We start from the raw sequence: 15,110 nt of genomic DNA on the forward strand, positions 1-15,110 counted from the left end.
TAATTTTGAAAGCGTATCTTTGATTACGATGCATAGGTAAACGTATGAGATCATTATGAAGGTGTTAATTGTTATATAACTTGATCATAATTAAGAAAGTATTATAAACAAGATTACTGTCAAAAATTCTATAGAGTTTGGCAGGGCGCCGGCGCCGTTCTATAAATAGCGTGCAACGCCAATCGCCGGTTGTGGCTCGTGGACAAAGTAAAAGGAAAGCTAGCCATCGGGTACGCACAACGATAGTATCGTAACAGCTAACAGTGGTACTTTTCGGCGTTTTGTGCCACCTAGCCGTGGATGTATATTTGTTCTTCCTAAGCATCGTTTCCAGATTAATTGAACCACGTTTCACGGGTCAAGTTTGTCGTGAATAAACGTAAACGAAACAAAGAGGTCGTCGATGCTATCATTGAAACGCAACGAATCCGACTCTATGCAGGGTGTTTTCTACGTTTTAAAGACGCTAAAATTACACGAGTGATCACTGTACCATGTGCGGTGTGTCCGTTGACGCAATGGCACACTAACAATAAGATGTGACTTGGTGGTCGCATCAGCTGATCGTCAACGTATCAAGCGATTTAGGTGATTATATAAATTCTTATTTCAAACAACTAGGCTCGTGTCTTGCGAAACACTATTGTCCATTTACATACGATGTATAATAACTCGTTGACTCGCCGGATAGTTTTCTACCCGGCTACCAGAGTAACTAATTATATACTCTCCTCGCGTCGAGAGGGTACTAACCTCGCAACCCCTTCCGCTAGGCACACGAGCAGTTTTGAGGTACAAATGGAGACTCCAAGGGATACGTTCACCCCTTCGGCAAACAAAACTAACTTATGGTTTAACAAGAAACGTGGATCGTGCGCTTAATACTTTAATGTTTACAGACTGAAATGAATCAAGATAAATTTCAGGTAAATTAATGACCGGCATACTAATATCGATATGATTTTCTAAGGTTTATGTAATTAGATGTACGTTTTATATCACTTCTGTGAATATTCGAAGGAGTTATAAAAATAACATCTATATTGTTATTTTATATTTTTAAATAACGGATCAAGGATATCGAGTTACATAGTCCGTGATAGCCCTATTTTATTTTATAACTATGGAATATTTATTTTCATGTGATAATTCGCGCGTAATAATTTGGTAGACGAACCGCGCTTGTTTTAAACCTACACTCCTTATGATTGTTCGGGAGGACTTATTCGCCAATAACGTATGTATCTGTAGAAATTTAAACACCAGCTATATTTTTCAAAGTGTGTTTCGTTCAAGGTAAATATACTCTACGAAATAAGAAACAGGTGCGGAGATTTTTCTGCAAATTAGAGCCGATTTCTTTGGTTTCTTCGTCGGTGAAAACAACACTTACTTAAACCGATATAAAAGTGATTGAAAATAAGCTGATAAATAGTTCGACAATAAAAATATGTAAAAATGATTTAAAACAATCATATAATATTACGAACACGAGCAATACGCGATTTGTATGACAAGTGTCCGGATCTTGGCTAACGTATATGTAACGCTCACACGTAGATCGTTTTACTGAAACAGATCGTGGGCTAGCTGCCAAAAAAGATTTCCTTTTTGAAATTCGGTTCGCCAACTGACAACCTATTTTGTAACACATTACACGTTATACGATCGCGCGATTCGAGTAACGTACATTTACACATGAGTGTATACGATTCGATACACATGCAAGCACGAAGTAATCATGACACAAAGAATGAATGTGTCCGTAAGACTAATTGTTCGTTATTTATTTGGTTTCTCCTGGGCATGCGCGCACACGTTTGGACCGTTTCGCGCGAACTTCGAATCTTAGAGCGACGACTAGAATGGCTCTGGTAATGTTACCCTGTGATCTACCGTGGTGGCCGGCGGTAGTAAAGCAACTAGATCGAGCAGCAGCTGCCAGAAATTCCGAAGATCTGTTGGAAGCGATGCAAAGATTGCACGACATGTGCAAGTAAGTTTTCAGACCTGTTAATGTATGTTATGCGTATTTGATTTCCAACTAACTGGCATCGCGTGTGCGATACGCGTATCGATTTGATTAGAATGCATTTGTTTCGCGGAGATATTAACGAACTCGATTTTTTTGCTACATGCTGTTATAAAGATACGAGGAACAGTGCATTCTGAAAAGGTATCATATCAATGAATATTTCTAACTATCCGTAAAAGATGTACCCAATGCTGTTAAGCGCAACGCCTCTGTATAAAAACCCACCCATCTTTTATATGTTTTATCTATCAATGTTATGTGTTTTATATTTACTTACTAATCATAATTCATGTATCTCAAAGTATTTTGTTTTTGTTTTACAGTATCAGCCTCGACCCTGAAGAAGATACACAAGATCCAGAATTATTTTCTGGATTAGCGTTATTTCTCGACACTGATCTCGACTCCGCGGAACGGGAACAAGTTTTCGCGAAGACAATACCGCGTATGGTAGACAGGGCAAAAGCTTTAAGATCTTGTAAACCACCTCAAGGTTTGCACTTTAGTCTTCAACAACAAGGTATATCATTTTTTTTTTTTTTATTCGGTATAAATAATCAGCGAGGAAATAAAAATTGTGAGGGAATTATTTGTGCTATAGGTGATTGCGTCGAGTACAGTTATGCCTTTGTTTCGTCTTTAATAGCAAACGCATTCTTTTCCACATATCCTAAAAGAACTACAAAGACTCATCCAACTTTACGAGATTTTAATTTCACCAATTTCTTTAAACACCTTAATAAGTAAGTATCAAAATCAAGAATATCAAGATAAAACTTGTTTAACCCAGAAGACAACTGAAGAAAAAACTAATTAAAAGTTTGAAAGAGACAAGTACAGCTTTATATTAACTTGCAGCAATGGACAGAAAGCAAAATTAAGAAGTATATTTCATTACTATGATTACATTAAAGCTGAAAATGCATTGGATGGAAAGATAGTAATTTCTAGACAGGTAATACTTTATATGTTTTTGTAATTTTGTTAGCCTTTTAAAAATAGGAATGAAATGTACATATGATTAACAGGTAATGACATCGAAGCAATGGTTAACTATCGAGGACTGGTTAGAGAGCAACGTTCCACTGTGTCCATTGATGATACGTCATGAGGGCCGTCTGGAGAGACTGGAACCAGAGACTAAAGTATTACGTGTTTGCTTCGCGAGCGCAAAGTTTGGCGGCGGCGTACTTGATGGTGATGTTACGCAAGAAACTGTACATGTAAATAATTAAAGCGCGTGAGAAAAATAATTTCGATTTGAGTTAATTAACTTTAGGCTCTGAGATCAAATAAAGTGACCAAAAAAAAAAAGAAGAAAAAGAATAGTATCAAATATTAGCGAGTGTATTTTGCACTAAAAAGTAACGAGAAATTATAGTTATTAATTTAATCTTTAGATAGTAACGCATCCCGAAATGCTCGTGGCAATATTATCAGTTGAAGCTTTAGAAGACAACGAAGTATTAATAGTAGAGGGTGTTAGACACGTATCTAGAATAAACGATCCTCGTAATAGAGCCATATTTGAAGCTTTGCCGAAACCAAATATCGTAAGTATAGTGCTCTTTTGTATTACAATTAATATCCTTGTAATTAAGTGGTCTTGTTTCGATAGGTAACAGTATGTTGTATCGATCCTGAGGATTACTCGCGATTACCTTTATCGCAGTTCGAAGAAGACAATATACTCCGGGAAATGAATAAATCTTTGCTTGGATTTCGACAGAGGCATGTACCGAACAGTCCAACTGATCCTGTAAAATCTGAATTGGATCCAGATGGAGCACTAGGTTCTCGAAGATTATCGCCGATCGGAGAGAGTTTCAGCAGCACCCCTCCAGAAACAGAAGGCGATGATAAAGTATTGTCGACGAATAATGGTACTAAAGAACGTATATCAGAGGATACGTAATCAAACACTTTTAATAATTGTAAAAACAGTTATTCGTTATTTCTTTTAGCAAAATCTAATAGACACGATATCTTAACGGAAGTTCGCAGTAAACCAAATGGTAAATCTATAAGACCTCCAAGTCCACATAGAATATGCAGCGACTCCAGTACCACGATCAAAAGGAATCGGTTTATCGTACTTGGATCAAGTGGGGAAGTTTTACCGGTTACACGAAAATCGCTTGGACAAATGTCAGTTTACAGCAGTTGTAACAGTCAGAGTACAGATAGTTTTCATAGTGCAAAAGATACTATAGACGAAGATCCTGGTACGTAATATACTTCATTTTTGTCTCATTGCATAAAATATAAATGTCTATAACGTCTTCGTGCATCAATATTTATAGAAGAAGAAGAACAAAAATTAAGTAAACGTTACAGTAGTCAGTTGGACACTCCAGAAAAAAGAGGAACATTTGCCCAACGTTTGAGGGACGCGTTAAAACGAGAAAGTACAGCTACAGGAGCAGCTTCGTCTAATACTTCGTCTGGAGAAAGCAGTTACGCAGTTGGTATTAGCGTGTCTGGAAGTCACGTTTGTGACCAAGACATTAAGTAAGAAAATTGATAGAAATATTATATGTATAAGTAAATATATAATTTAGATATACAAACTTATTCGTATTAGAGTAAAGCGAGGAGGTTCGAGAGGTTTCGTTCTACGAGATGAAACAGTGGATGAAGATTTTCTAAAGGAATCTTTAGAAGCCGAACAAAAATGGTTAGGCAGATTTCGACAGAATCAACCTATGCTTCAAAGAAGAGACACAAGTGCTAGTAGTAAATACAGTTTCAGTACGGAATATAATTCTGGCAAGTATCGCGAAGCACGTTATAAATAATATCATTTGAAAGTTTCTAAAGATAAACGAGTTTATGTTTGTCTCCATACATTTAGATTTTTGTTCCGAACTCGAAGAAGTTTACGAACAACTAGCAAAATGGTTAGAAGATCCCATAGCAGCGGATGAATCTCGAGAGTTAGACGCAAGAGACAAAGCAGTAGTTCGATTCGCCGGCTCGTTGTTAAAGAGAGCTCTCAGCGAATCATTTGCTGGTGTTCCAGTTCAAGAGGGTGAACCTCAACCCTTTATCGATCCTACCGATGTAAATCAAAGCCATAAACTAGCTTTGGCTGTGAGGAGTTTGAGTTTAGAACTAGCTCGTCAAAAAAATAGGAGACAACAATCAGTAAGAAATAAATCACTGTCTTTTTTTCATTTAAACGAATTTATTTTATTTTTGAATGAAACAATAACATTACTTAAAAAGAAATTTTATGCTATTGGATTGGAAACGATTATATAAATTCTATACATATATATATATACATGATTATTTATAAATATTGAATCGACGAAGAATGAGAGACAAACTGAAAACTAATGCTATCCTAGATAATATTTTATATACAGCCAAATTTCATCAGATTATTACGATATACAGGTCTCTGAGTCTGAAGATGTAGAATATTATGAAGATACGTTAAGTAATCATACGATATCGAAAGAGGTAAAGGATATTCAACGTAGAAAACTTAGGACGGTAACGTTTACATCCGAAGTTTTTCAAACATTGGTCGATGACGAAACTACCGTGTATCTATCTAATCCTGTTTCTTTAAGCACACCTGGAACTGTAGAAGGAACAACGCAATCTTTTGTTGCCAACGTGAATAATGACAAACTTGCGCAAGAATTCGAATCGCATGTAATATTTAACGTGAGCAAACTTATGTTACACATGTGTCAATTGTACTTTGTAAACGCAATGCATGAACTTATACTGCAAATTAATTATCTTTTAATATGATAACGACAAGCACTTATTATATTTAATTATTCCAGCTTAACGATGAATATGTTGAATTAATAGAAACCTTTCATGTTCTAATAATTCGTTGCATGATATATGTTATAAAGAAATTACTTAAAATTTTATGGTTGCACCTCTAATAACTAATGATTTGTCTCTCATTCTATTTGATAATATCTTCAATATGTCTTACTCGTATACTCTAAAATCAATTTTTAACTTTCATTAATATAATTCAACTTTATATAACTTTATATTTTCCATAATAACATTGTCAAAGATTTTTCAATTTTACACGGTTACTAAAACATTTCCTCGATTATAAATAATCTGTATTATTTAAGATAATCTTTATTATTAGTTACGTTACTTTAAATTTAGTGACACTTCTTTTTAGATACCAAGAGACAATAGTCCTCAAGCAGGCGGATTACTGCCTGTTGCTACTGGTAATTGGGGATGTGGTTCTCGTTTAAAAGGGGATCCACAGTTGAAATTAGTTATTCAATGGCTTGCTGCTTCTTTGGCAGGAGTACCAAAATTAGTCTATTACACTACAGGAAATCCTAGTTTATCAAAGGTAGAATAATTGTTTACCTAACTAAAGTGAATCCGTGTATAATTTCACTGTACTTATTATTTTTTGTTTATCGCTTTTTCAGTTAGATACCGTGAGTCGAGTTCTTATGGATAGGCATTGGTCGGTCGGTGATTTAGCCGCCGCCACGTTAAGATTCGCCGTGTATGCTATCGAAGAACAAACAGGAGGAAAAAATACTCTGTTCGAGGAAATAATTGGTATGGAGAAATTGAGTCCTTAGCCCGACTCGATGCTGTCTGTTTTAGTAGATCTCCTTGCTACTATGATCGAAGACAGCTTATTGAATAACTGAACAAAATACATAAAAAGATTCGAGAATCGATCTTACAATTTGTAAAAGTAAAACGTACTCCAAGATATTACTTGTGAGAAACGTCAGATTAAGAAAAGCTTTTAACTTTTTAAAAAATTATCCGATCAGTATAGAAACATCGATCTCCATGATATAAATGTTTCATATCAATGCAATATCAAACAAAACCGCACAACTCAGTGTACAAAAGAATCCACTAAACTATAAGTTAAAGTTTTAATACTTTTTAGAGAATATTATATTACATAAGTAAAATCAAACAAAATTGTTATTACAGTTTGAACGAAGTATTTCGAAATAACTGTATTACAATTTCCTGGTCATATTGTAAATTGAAATTTTCGCTATAATGGAATTTGTACAAGTTTAATAGATCTAGCCATGCAACAAGTCAATTCTAATTTATGTTTATATAAAGTATATAACTTGATATAGTTACCTGCAATAATTAACGAGGCACAATACATATATTATACTATATTTTGTACAGTATAATATTTATAAGTCGTTACATACGTCAAACCGAAGTATATGTAATAATTGAATAGATTTTTAGGAACAGATTTTTAGTCGTATTTTATAGGCTGCTTTTTTATATCAAATATAATTTATACAAAACAAATCACATAAATGATAAAAATGAATTACATAAAAGGAAAGTAATGTGGCCTCTAAAAATATACAAATTTGAAACAAAAATATATTGACTATAAAATGTCTTCCACTAAAAAAAAAAAGAAAAAAAAAAGAAGATGAAAAAGAAAAAAGTACGTGTAACTACATCTTTATCTATCGTAAATTCTCGATGTACGTTTTGTTTTAAACAATGTAAGTGTAGAACGCGTTACAAAACTTTTTGTATGTATGTATATTGGACAAAATATGAATGTAAAGCACATATTAATAAATTTATATAATGGTAATAGTTCCGAATCTAATATCGTTACATATCAAAATCAAACATTCCATATGTATTTTAGTCCCAACTTTATTCTGTAAGGCGTACAGTATCTATTGTAACTTTAGAATTACTCACCAGTTAATTTGCTTTTTTCGAATGTTTCAAGATTGAAAAGATATTCGATATAACGTATGGAGTAAAAAAAGGATGATTATTATAAAAATGAGTTTCATTTTACTTATCACAAGAAAAGACTACGTAAACGACGACCGACACCTTGTCTATCATACAAAATATTGAATCTGTTAACAAATTGATTAATATTATTGCAGCCTTTCGTTATAATTCCGAGATAAGTCATCAAACCAAAGTCATTGCATTGCTGAAAATATTGGTAAGAATGTATAAGTACAATTATTACACCACAATACAAAAGATAGCATATATACTCACATTATAAAAGTCAGCTTTGAATTTGGGATTATTTAAAACTGGCAATCTATGACCCAAAGAACAAGCTGCTCTCAACACTTCATGATTCCCTTTTAGTTCACCACTCTGTACTGCACGTACGTATCTTAAAACTAAATTTACTCTTGAGTATAACATTTTTATAGCACTGTGCTGTGCAGTGAGATGTTCAGCCACTGAAATTTTTTATTATAAGTTATTTCTATTCATTTCAATGATTCGAAACAATTTGAATATCTATAAAATTACCTAATGAACTTTCTTCTTCGTCATTAGTACACATTCTTGCAACATGATCAAGTCCGATTCTTTCTGCTTCTTCTGTAGCCAATGTATAAGTTAATGGAACAAACAACATTGTAGCTTCTCCGTTAACCAAATCGATCACTGATTCATACATGGATACAGAAAGTTGCTACAAAATACAATGGGTTTGTATTAAAAAGTATAAAATATTAAGCACAATAAGAATAAAAACATACATCGGTATTTTTTGGTCTTGGGTCAAGTTTTAATAATACAGGACTCTCATTTATTTCACAAAGCTGCTTGTGTACTTTAATATCCTTTTCATTAGGCATATCTCCTGTAGTATACCATCCTAAGAAGTCCATATCAGTAAAAACTTGTTTAAATTGTTCTTCCTTTGTATTATAATAATCTCTATATATTATGACATCATCTCCAATGCATGTAAACACTAATTCAAAGGAATTCATGATCTCTATATTACGACCTTTTTGTTTACCAATCAATGCTCCGTACACTGAAAAAAATATTTGATACATAATGCTCTTTAGTGCAACTTAAATATGCTAAAACATCTTTTTACATTTACATTTTACACTTTATTAATCAAATATATCACATATAATCGAATGTTTCATTAAAAAATGCATACCTAACTGATCCGTTCCTTCTTGAGCCCGACGTCTAGTCCAATGTTCGCTAACATTCATTATAACAAGCGGATGAAGACTAATAGAAACAGAGCCTACTGTACCAGAAGATGCCATTACTTTAATAGCACTTGGAGGATTAATTGATGAAGTAGTATTTTTTCCAGCGGCATCATGATCAACTTCCATTGGTGTATCCGTTGGAGCTGATGCATTGTTTTCATCAACCTCCATATTGTCTGATTTTTACTGCATACGTATTATATGAAACATGTAACGAATTATTAATCAACATTTTTTAGAATAAACGTTGCTAAAAATGTCAACATGAATTTTTATATATACAATACCTAAAACTTAAATAAAACAAATGCTTTTATTATAATACACTAATATACTTCCTTAAATAACACAGCTGTTCAATCGACAAGTTTCAATTCAACATTATGATATATGTTTTATTGCAATTACGTTCAACTATGTGTCTAACACTGTCAAATTCACATACGCTTATAAGAAATAGACACAGCATAATACTTTCGTAATTGCTTTAGCGATGATGTTTGATGGTGCTTTGATTGCGTGTAAATATAAATTTTGGAAATACACGTAACAATGAAACTTTTAAATTAATTACGTTACAATAAGATATTATTTACTTTTTATTGTAAAGTACACCAGTTTGATTTAAAAGTAACCATTTATTTAGGAAAATTTGAATATTTATTGATTCCTGTGAATTAGGCATAATATATGCCAATGATTCGGTGTAAATAGATAAAAGGATTTCATACTGTCAGCTAGGAATTTCCCTAGATACTTGAACTGCGTGAATTTGGTATTCTGCCGTAGGAAGAAAGATATGTATTATAACAAGATACTGTTTGAAATTACACGCTTTTGTAAAAAATTGATATGAACGTAATAATATAAATATTTTACGTTTTGTTAAGCGACACAATTTAAAACGGTAAAGTTAATTGACTGAAGAAAACCCAATGAAATTACAAAACAGGCAATTCGCTAGTTCTTATCATATGTTTCTAGTTTAATCATATGTTTCTGAGGTCAATACACAGTAAAGTAAGATGTTGGATTATGCAGTTTGACGTTTATTTATTTTCTCTTATTTTAAACTATACATACGGTTATTGTTTAATATTAAATCTTTGGTATAGGATATTACGCGGTTTTTAAGTAAGTATGTATAATGATTATTCAATTTATGAAACAAAATTTTAGGTTAGACGGAATGGATCTTGGTTAAAGAGAAGGCAGTTAATTATAAAAAATCCAGAAACTTACGACGCTTTTTGCCGAAACAATTGGATGATTACGGATAGAAAATATTTATTTTTCATCAGGTGCCACTTCTTTATATTGTTCTTCAGTGCTGTATTTTTTCCACCTTTTTTACTGTTTTCATAACATTTAATTAAACAAAAAAAGCTAAATTTATGTAAGAAAAGAGGAGAATCCTTTAATGATCATATTAAATTTTTACAAGATATTACTAATAAAGCAATTACTCAAGGTATTTAATAATGATGTTATGCAGAATTAAAGGAATTGAGTGTACTTGCGTATAATCTGGCTGCACTATCGACATTTTAACACAATGGAAAAATTGATTGGAATTCAACAGTTAAAAGGGATACTTAAATGTTTCCCAGGAAATATGAAATTCTGCTTTGCATATGGATCTGGTGCATTTAAGCAAGCAAATAATCAATCTAATAAAATGATAGATCTCATTTTTGTTGTTCGTAATATAAAACAATGGCACTCTGAGAATCTACATCTTAACCCCAAGCATTATGCTCAACCATTGAGGTTTCTTGGGCCTAGAGCAATTGCAAATGTACAAGAAAAATGGGGTGCTAAGGTATATTATAATACATTGGTTAAAATAACAGAAGAATGTATTATCAAATATGGAGTAGTCTCTGAAATTTCATTAATAGAAGATTTGTTAGATTGGAATGATTTGTATTTGGCAGGAAGATTACACAAACCAGTTAAAGTCTTGATAGAACCAAATGAAAATTCTCAAATACCAACAGCTCTAGTACAAAACTTACATTCTGCAGTTCACGCAGCACTGTTATTACTTCCACAATACTTTACAGAAGTTCAGTTTTATAAAACTATAGCTGGTCTATCTTACAGTGGTGACTTTCGAATGATCTTTGGTGAAAATAAAGAAAAAGTTAATAATATTGTCCTGCCTCAGCTATCATATTTTAAAGAATTATATAGTCCAATTTTACAACATTTTGAAAATTATGTGGATATTCCAAAGTCTGATAATTCAATTGTCACTTGTCATCAGGATACAAGTCCAACAACAAAAATACATCATTTGAATCAGTTGCCACGAATACCACAAGTTAAACTAGTAAGAGCATGGTCACAGGGCCCAAGATCAAAGGATACAGAAGATTGTTTGCGTGCAATTGCTCATGATCCTGAATGTGGTGAAATATTAGAGGAATGTTTAAAAAACATTGTATGGAGATCCAGTGTTACACAAAGTTTGAAAGGGATTGTTACTGCTGGATTTGTAAAATCTGTTAAATATAGTGCAGCAAAAATAATGAAGATGTTGCAAGCAAGTCCAGAGACAAGTTCCTTACCAAAGCTAGAATCGAAGAATAAAGTTGAAACGATAGTAGCAACTGTGAAAAATCAGGCACAATCAAAGGAAACAGAGAAACGTGTAGAGTAGTAATTACACATGTTTTACTCATACTTTAATTCTGTCATATGTACTATGTTTCATGGATATGTGTTTTAAATAAAGTTCTCGTCTAGTCAAATTGTAGCTGTTCTTTCTAGGTATCAGCGAATACCTTACAGTTCTAGAAGAATACTCTCGTAAAATACTGTTTTATTCTGTTAACTAGCAGAATTCACAGTTAAAATTAAATGTTATTGTATTGTATTTTATAAATTAATAATGCAAGTAGTTTTAGATGGGTATCAATAATTGAATTTCTACTACTTTCAGTGAATAATTAATAATGACAACAATGGACTCTGATTCTGAGAGTCAAGACAGCGACGATGGACGACGATTTCGTTTTGAAGCTACTCGTAAAGATAATTTACAACTGGAAACAAAACTAGGAAAATTATTAAAATTGCGGTCGGAGCACAAATCCTGTTACAACGACGTAGAATGTAAAAGTAGGAAAGATAAATCGAAACGCGACTGCAACAGAGATGAACACAGAGTTTCGAGAGAACGGGATACGGACAATAGAGATATTAAATACTCCAAACATCCTCACGAATCAAGAAGTTCAAGATATGATGATAGTAAAGATTATAGAAATGCAAGGGATGTTAGTTTAGGTTCAAGAAGTTCTGTGTTGTCTTCCAAACATAAAACAAGGGATGCAAAACGACATAGAAATCGAGATCGGGACGAACATCATAAAAATAGATCTCATGAACGATCTCGTAGCAGAAACGATAACGACAAGCACAAAAATAAATCCCATGAAAAATATAAGCATCACTCTTATGACAAAAGTCGCGATAGAGGATATCAATCGTCGAAAGCGAGGTCGGAAGACCGTGACAAATTTCGGGGAGAATCTGAAAGATACAATGTATATAAACAATCATCGACAAAAGAAAATGAAGAACAATGTTTGCAAGAATATTCTTCGCCCAAAAGTACAGAACAAGATCGTAACGATAACGAATTGTTAATAAAAGGTGATTTGTCAGGAGACAATCATGAATGTAAAGAATTAAATCTATCTGAATTTGATATTCTGTCAGAAACAGATGAAAATATGTCTGATAGTTCGGATGTTAAAAGTAAGAATTCAATTTTACAGCAACATAAGGTAAAGACAAGAAAAAGAAATTCGAACGATGAATATAAAAGTACGTTAAAAAAACAAGCAACAGAAATTGAACATTCAGAAGGATTGGCAAAGGTAAATGCAAGGATGAACGAGCCGTTACATGGTTCCAGTAATAATAACTCTGGTACCATTTCAGATTCTGCATTAGGTACTATGTCACCTATATCGATGGAAATCAGTCAAGATTGTAGAAATGACGTTTATCAAAAATCTGAAAACGAATCAAGAAAAGAAACAGTTGATTTAAGTCATAAGAAAAATAATAAAAATCCTCTTGAAAAATGTAATAACTGTTATTTCTTAAATACGACGGAAGTTACTTTACCCTCATTGTATGCATCTGACGAGAACAAATCAGCGTATGGACCCAGTTTACCACCACAATTAGTAACTGATTCTTCTAATGATGTAAAGCTAGTAAAAAATACAGTTTTTATAGGACCTTGTTTACCAGAAACTATCGCGCAAGACGTAACAGAAACTTCCGAAGGCGATGTGTCGAGTAGTGTTAATCAAAATAATGGAGCGGGTGAAAATTCTACATTAGATGCAGATGTTGTTTTCGGTCCAGTGTTACCGCCGCATTTGTTAAAACAGAATTGCGATAACGAAATGAACGTGAAAATAATAGCTCCTGCTCTTCCCACAAGCGTAACGCAATCATTCGATAACGATGAAATGGAACAAACAGAATCTGAAAACGATGATGCGATAGGTCCATTACCGGTTGATCATCCAGCATTAAAAACAAACTATGTGTACAAACAATTGGAACAAAGAGCGCTGGAGATTCAGAAGGAACAGAAAGATGAGGTAAAATGAAATACATTTCAATTATTTCAACGTTTAAAGTTTTTAGCATAATGTAAATAACATTTTAGGACGATAATACACTGAATCAACGAGAAGAATGGATGACGGAGTTACCTTCGGTTCAAGTCAATAATTTAGGATTAACTTCAAGAAAATTTCGAAAGAAGTCAGGTCCAGATATGTCCGATAGATCATGCTGGACCGATACTCCAGCAAAGAAAGCTGTAAAACAAAAACAACAGGCAAGCGCGGCAAAATAAATTTTGTTCGCATATTTTTTTAACAAAATCTAATTTAAAATACTCCTTTAAATGGTACCGTTTTAGGAGGGGAAAACGTTGTACGATACATCGACCATAGCTTTAGTTGAAGAAAGTTTCGAAGTTAACTCTGGAGAAAGCAAAAGACAGGAAAAATCGTTATTAGAAATACATCAAAGTAAACTTCGAAAGAAAAAAAAGGTTGTATTATATACATTTTATATTGATAAAATGTCTTATGTTTTATATTTTAACGTTAATAATTTAATAAATAAATATATATGAATTATAGAAAGAAGAAAAAAAAGCAAAATTATCTGGAGGGACAGTTAGAAGACCATTCGATAGAGATATTGATTTACAAATCAATCGGTTTGATCAGGCTCAAAGAAATGCTGTTATAAACAAAGCACAATATCTGGATGATAGGTTTTCTCGTGGGAAATTTTAGTAAGGCCAAAATAAGTGAATTGTTTGTATATTCAGTAGAATTTTACAGAGGTAATAAGTTTGACGATGTACATTTTGACTCATTATAAACTGATGAGTGCCTTCAATTACGAACAATGTAATTAAATTTTTAGTTAGAACGGAATTACAGGTTTGCATAAATCGAATTCTCTTCCTATTTAAATTAATTGTTTCTATTCGTGCGATGATTAGTTATTAGATAGCATTAACATGAACATTATAAAATATTGTTTTATCAGAAGCACGTACTTGAAGTATATAATACATTATGGTGTAAATTTAATAAAACACTCTTTAAATGTTGATACATAGCTATATTATGTATTCATTTTTTCAATTGATTTTATTAAGAAACATGCCGATTTCAACTTATGTACGTACGTTATAATTGCAAAATTATATTTTATAAGTGACCACTCTTTATGTCTGTGATGTATATAAATATATATACACGAAATACTTTATCAAAAAATAATGTAATTCAATGATGATATAAGACTACAAGTAAATACATAAAAAACATAAGTTTTAGCAACTTCAAAAGTGGAAAATGTTTTTTTCCCTTTTTGATTTTATTACAAAGTTGATTGTATCTATAATTACTTAAGAAAATTGTGACGTAGTAAATGTTTTGTATGTAAACAGTTGTAATTTTACAACATGTACTTTAAATATACTTTTTATGAAAATTATT

General features: G+C 32.6%; 4 protein-coding genes and 1 long non-coding RNA gene across 7 annotated transcripts; 3 read left to right on the forward strand and 2 right to left on the reverse strand.

Annotated features, from left to right (window-relative positions):
• The first annotated feature begins 189 nt into the window (after window positions 1-189).
• Window positions 190-7,643, forward strand: LOC100877675 (uncharacterized). Of its 3 annotated transcripts, XM_076529037.1 has the most exons (17): window positions 190-588; window positions 774-926; window positions 1,853-1,996; window positions 2,150-2,176; window positions 2,359-2,555; window positions 2,637-2,778; window positions 2,894-2,990; window positions 3,064-3,258; window positions 3,436-3,588; window positions 3,654-3,918; window positions 4,000-4,260; window positions 4,339-4,546; window positions 4,620-4,804; window positions 4,890-5,182; window positions 5,438-5,713; window positions 6,204-6,386; window positions 6,469-7,643. In XM_076529037.1, the coding sequence occupies exons 3-17, from the start codon at window positions 1,866-1,868 to the stop codon at window positions 6,625-6,627; spliced, it is 2,772 nt and encodes a 923-aa protein (XP_076385152.1). In that variant the 5' UTR covers window positions 190-588; window positions 774-926; window positions 1,853-1,865; the 3' UTR covers window positions 6,628-7,643. The 3 variants fall into 3 exon arrangements, with proteins under 3 accessions (XP_076385152.1, XP_012149364.2, XP_076385153.1); XM_012293974.2 differs by lacking the exon at window positions 2,150-2,176; XM_076529038.1 differs by lacking the exons at window positions 774-926; window positions 1,853-1,996; window positions 2,150-2,176 and having other exon boundaries at window positions 191-588.
• A 47-nt stretch (window positions 7,644-7,690) lies between these two features.
• On the reverse strand, window positions 7,691-9,225 carry CSN6 (COP9 signalosome subunit 6). Its single transcript, XM_012293982.2, has 5 exons — window positions 8,994-9,225; window positions 8,575-8,858; window positions 8,342-8,507; window positions 8,075-8,268; window positions 7,691-8,003 (listed from the first exon to the last, which is right to left on the reverse strand). The coding sequence occupies exons 1-5, from the start codon at window positions 9,223-9,225 to the stop codon at window positions 7,863-7,865; spliced, it is 1,017 nt and encodes a 338-aa protein (XP_012149372.2). The 3' UTR covers window positions 7,691-7,862.
• A 581-nt stretch (window positions 9,226-9,806) lies between these two features.
• On the forward strand, window positions 9,807-15,108 carry LOC100876447 (uncharacterized). The gene is made up of 6 exons (XM_012293978.2): window positions 9,807-10,074; window positions 10,234-10,355; window positions 12,002-13,685; window positions 13,754-13,927; window positions 14,012-14,146; window positions 14,238-15,108. Exons 3-6 carry the CDS (start codon window positions 12,015-12,017, stop codon window positions 14,394-14,396), a joined length of 2,139 nt encoding a protein of 712 aa, XP_012149368.2. The 5' UTR covers window positions 9,807-10,074; window positions 10,234-10,355; window positions 12,002-12,014; the 3' UTR covers window positions 14,397-15,108.
• LOC105663646 (phosphatidate cytidylyltransferase, mitochondrial) lies at window positions 10,610-11,719 on the forward strand. Its single transcript, XM_076528981.1, has 2 exons — window positions 10,610-11,200; window positions 11,324-11,719. Exons 1-2 carry the CDS (start codon window positions 10,610-10,612, stop codon window positions 11,717-11,719), a joined length of 987 nt encoding a protein of 328 aa, XP_076385096.1.
• Window positions 13,707-14,075, reverse strand: LOC143263998 (uncharacterized). The gene is made up of 2 exons (XR_013037332.1): window positions 14,004-14,075; window positions 13,707-13,907 (listed from the first exon to the last, which is right to left on the reverse strand). It is a non-coding gene; the product is annotated as an uncharacterized LOC143263998 (long non-coding RNA).
• Window positions 15,109-15,110: the final 2 nt, after the last annotated feature.

The sequence above is a fragment of the Megachile rotundata genome, chromosome 2 (genome assembly GCF_050947335.1).
Source record: "Megachile rotundata isolate GNS110a chromosome 2, iyMegRotu1, whole genome shotgun sequence".
Classification (NCBI taxonomy): Eukaryota; Metazoa; Arthropoda; class Insecta; order Hymenoptera; family Megachilidae; genus Megachile; species Megachile rotundata.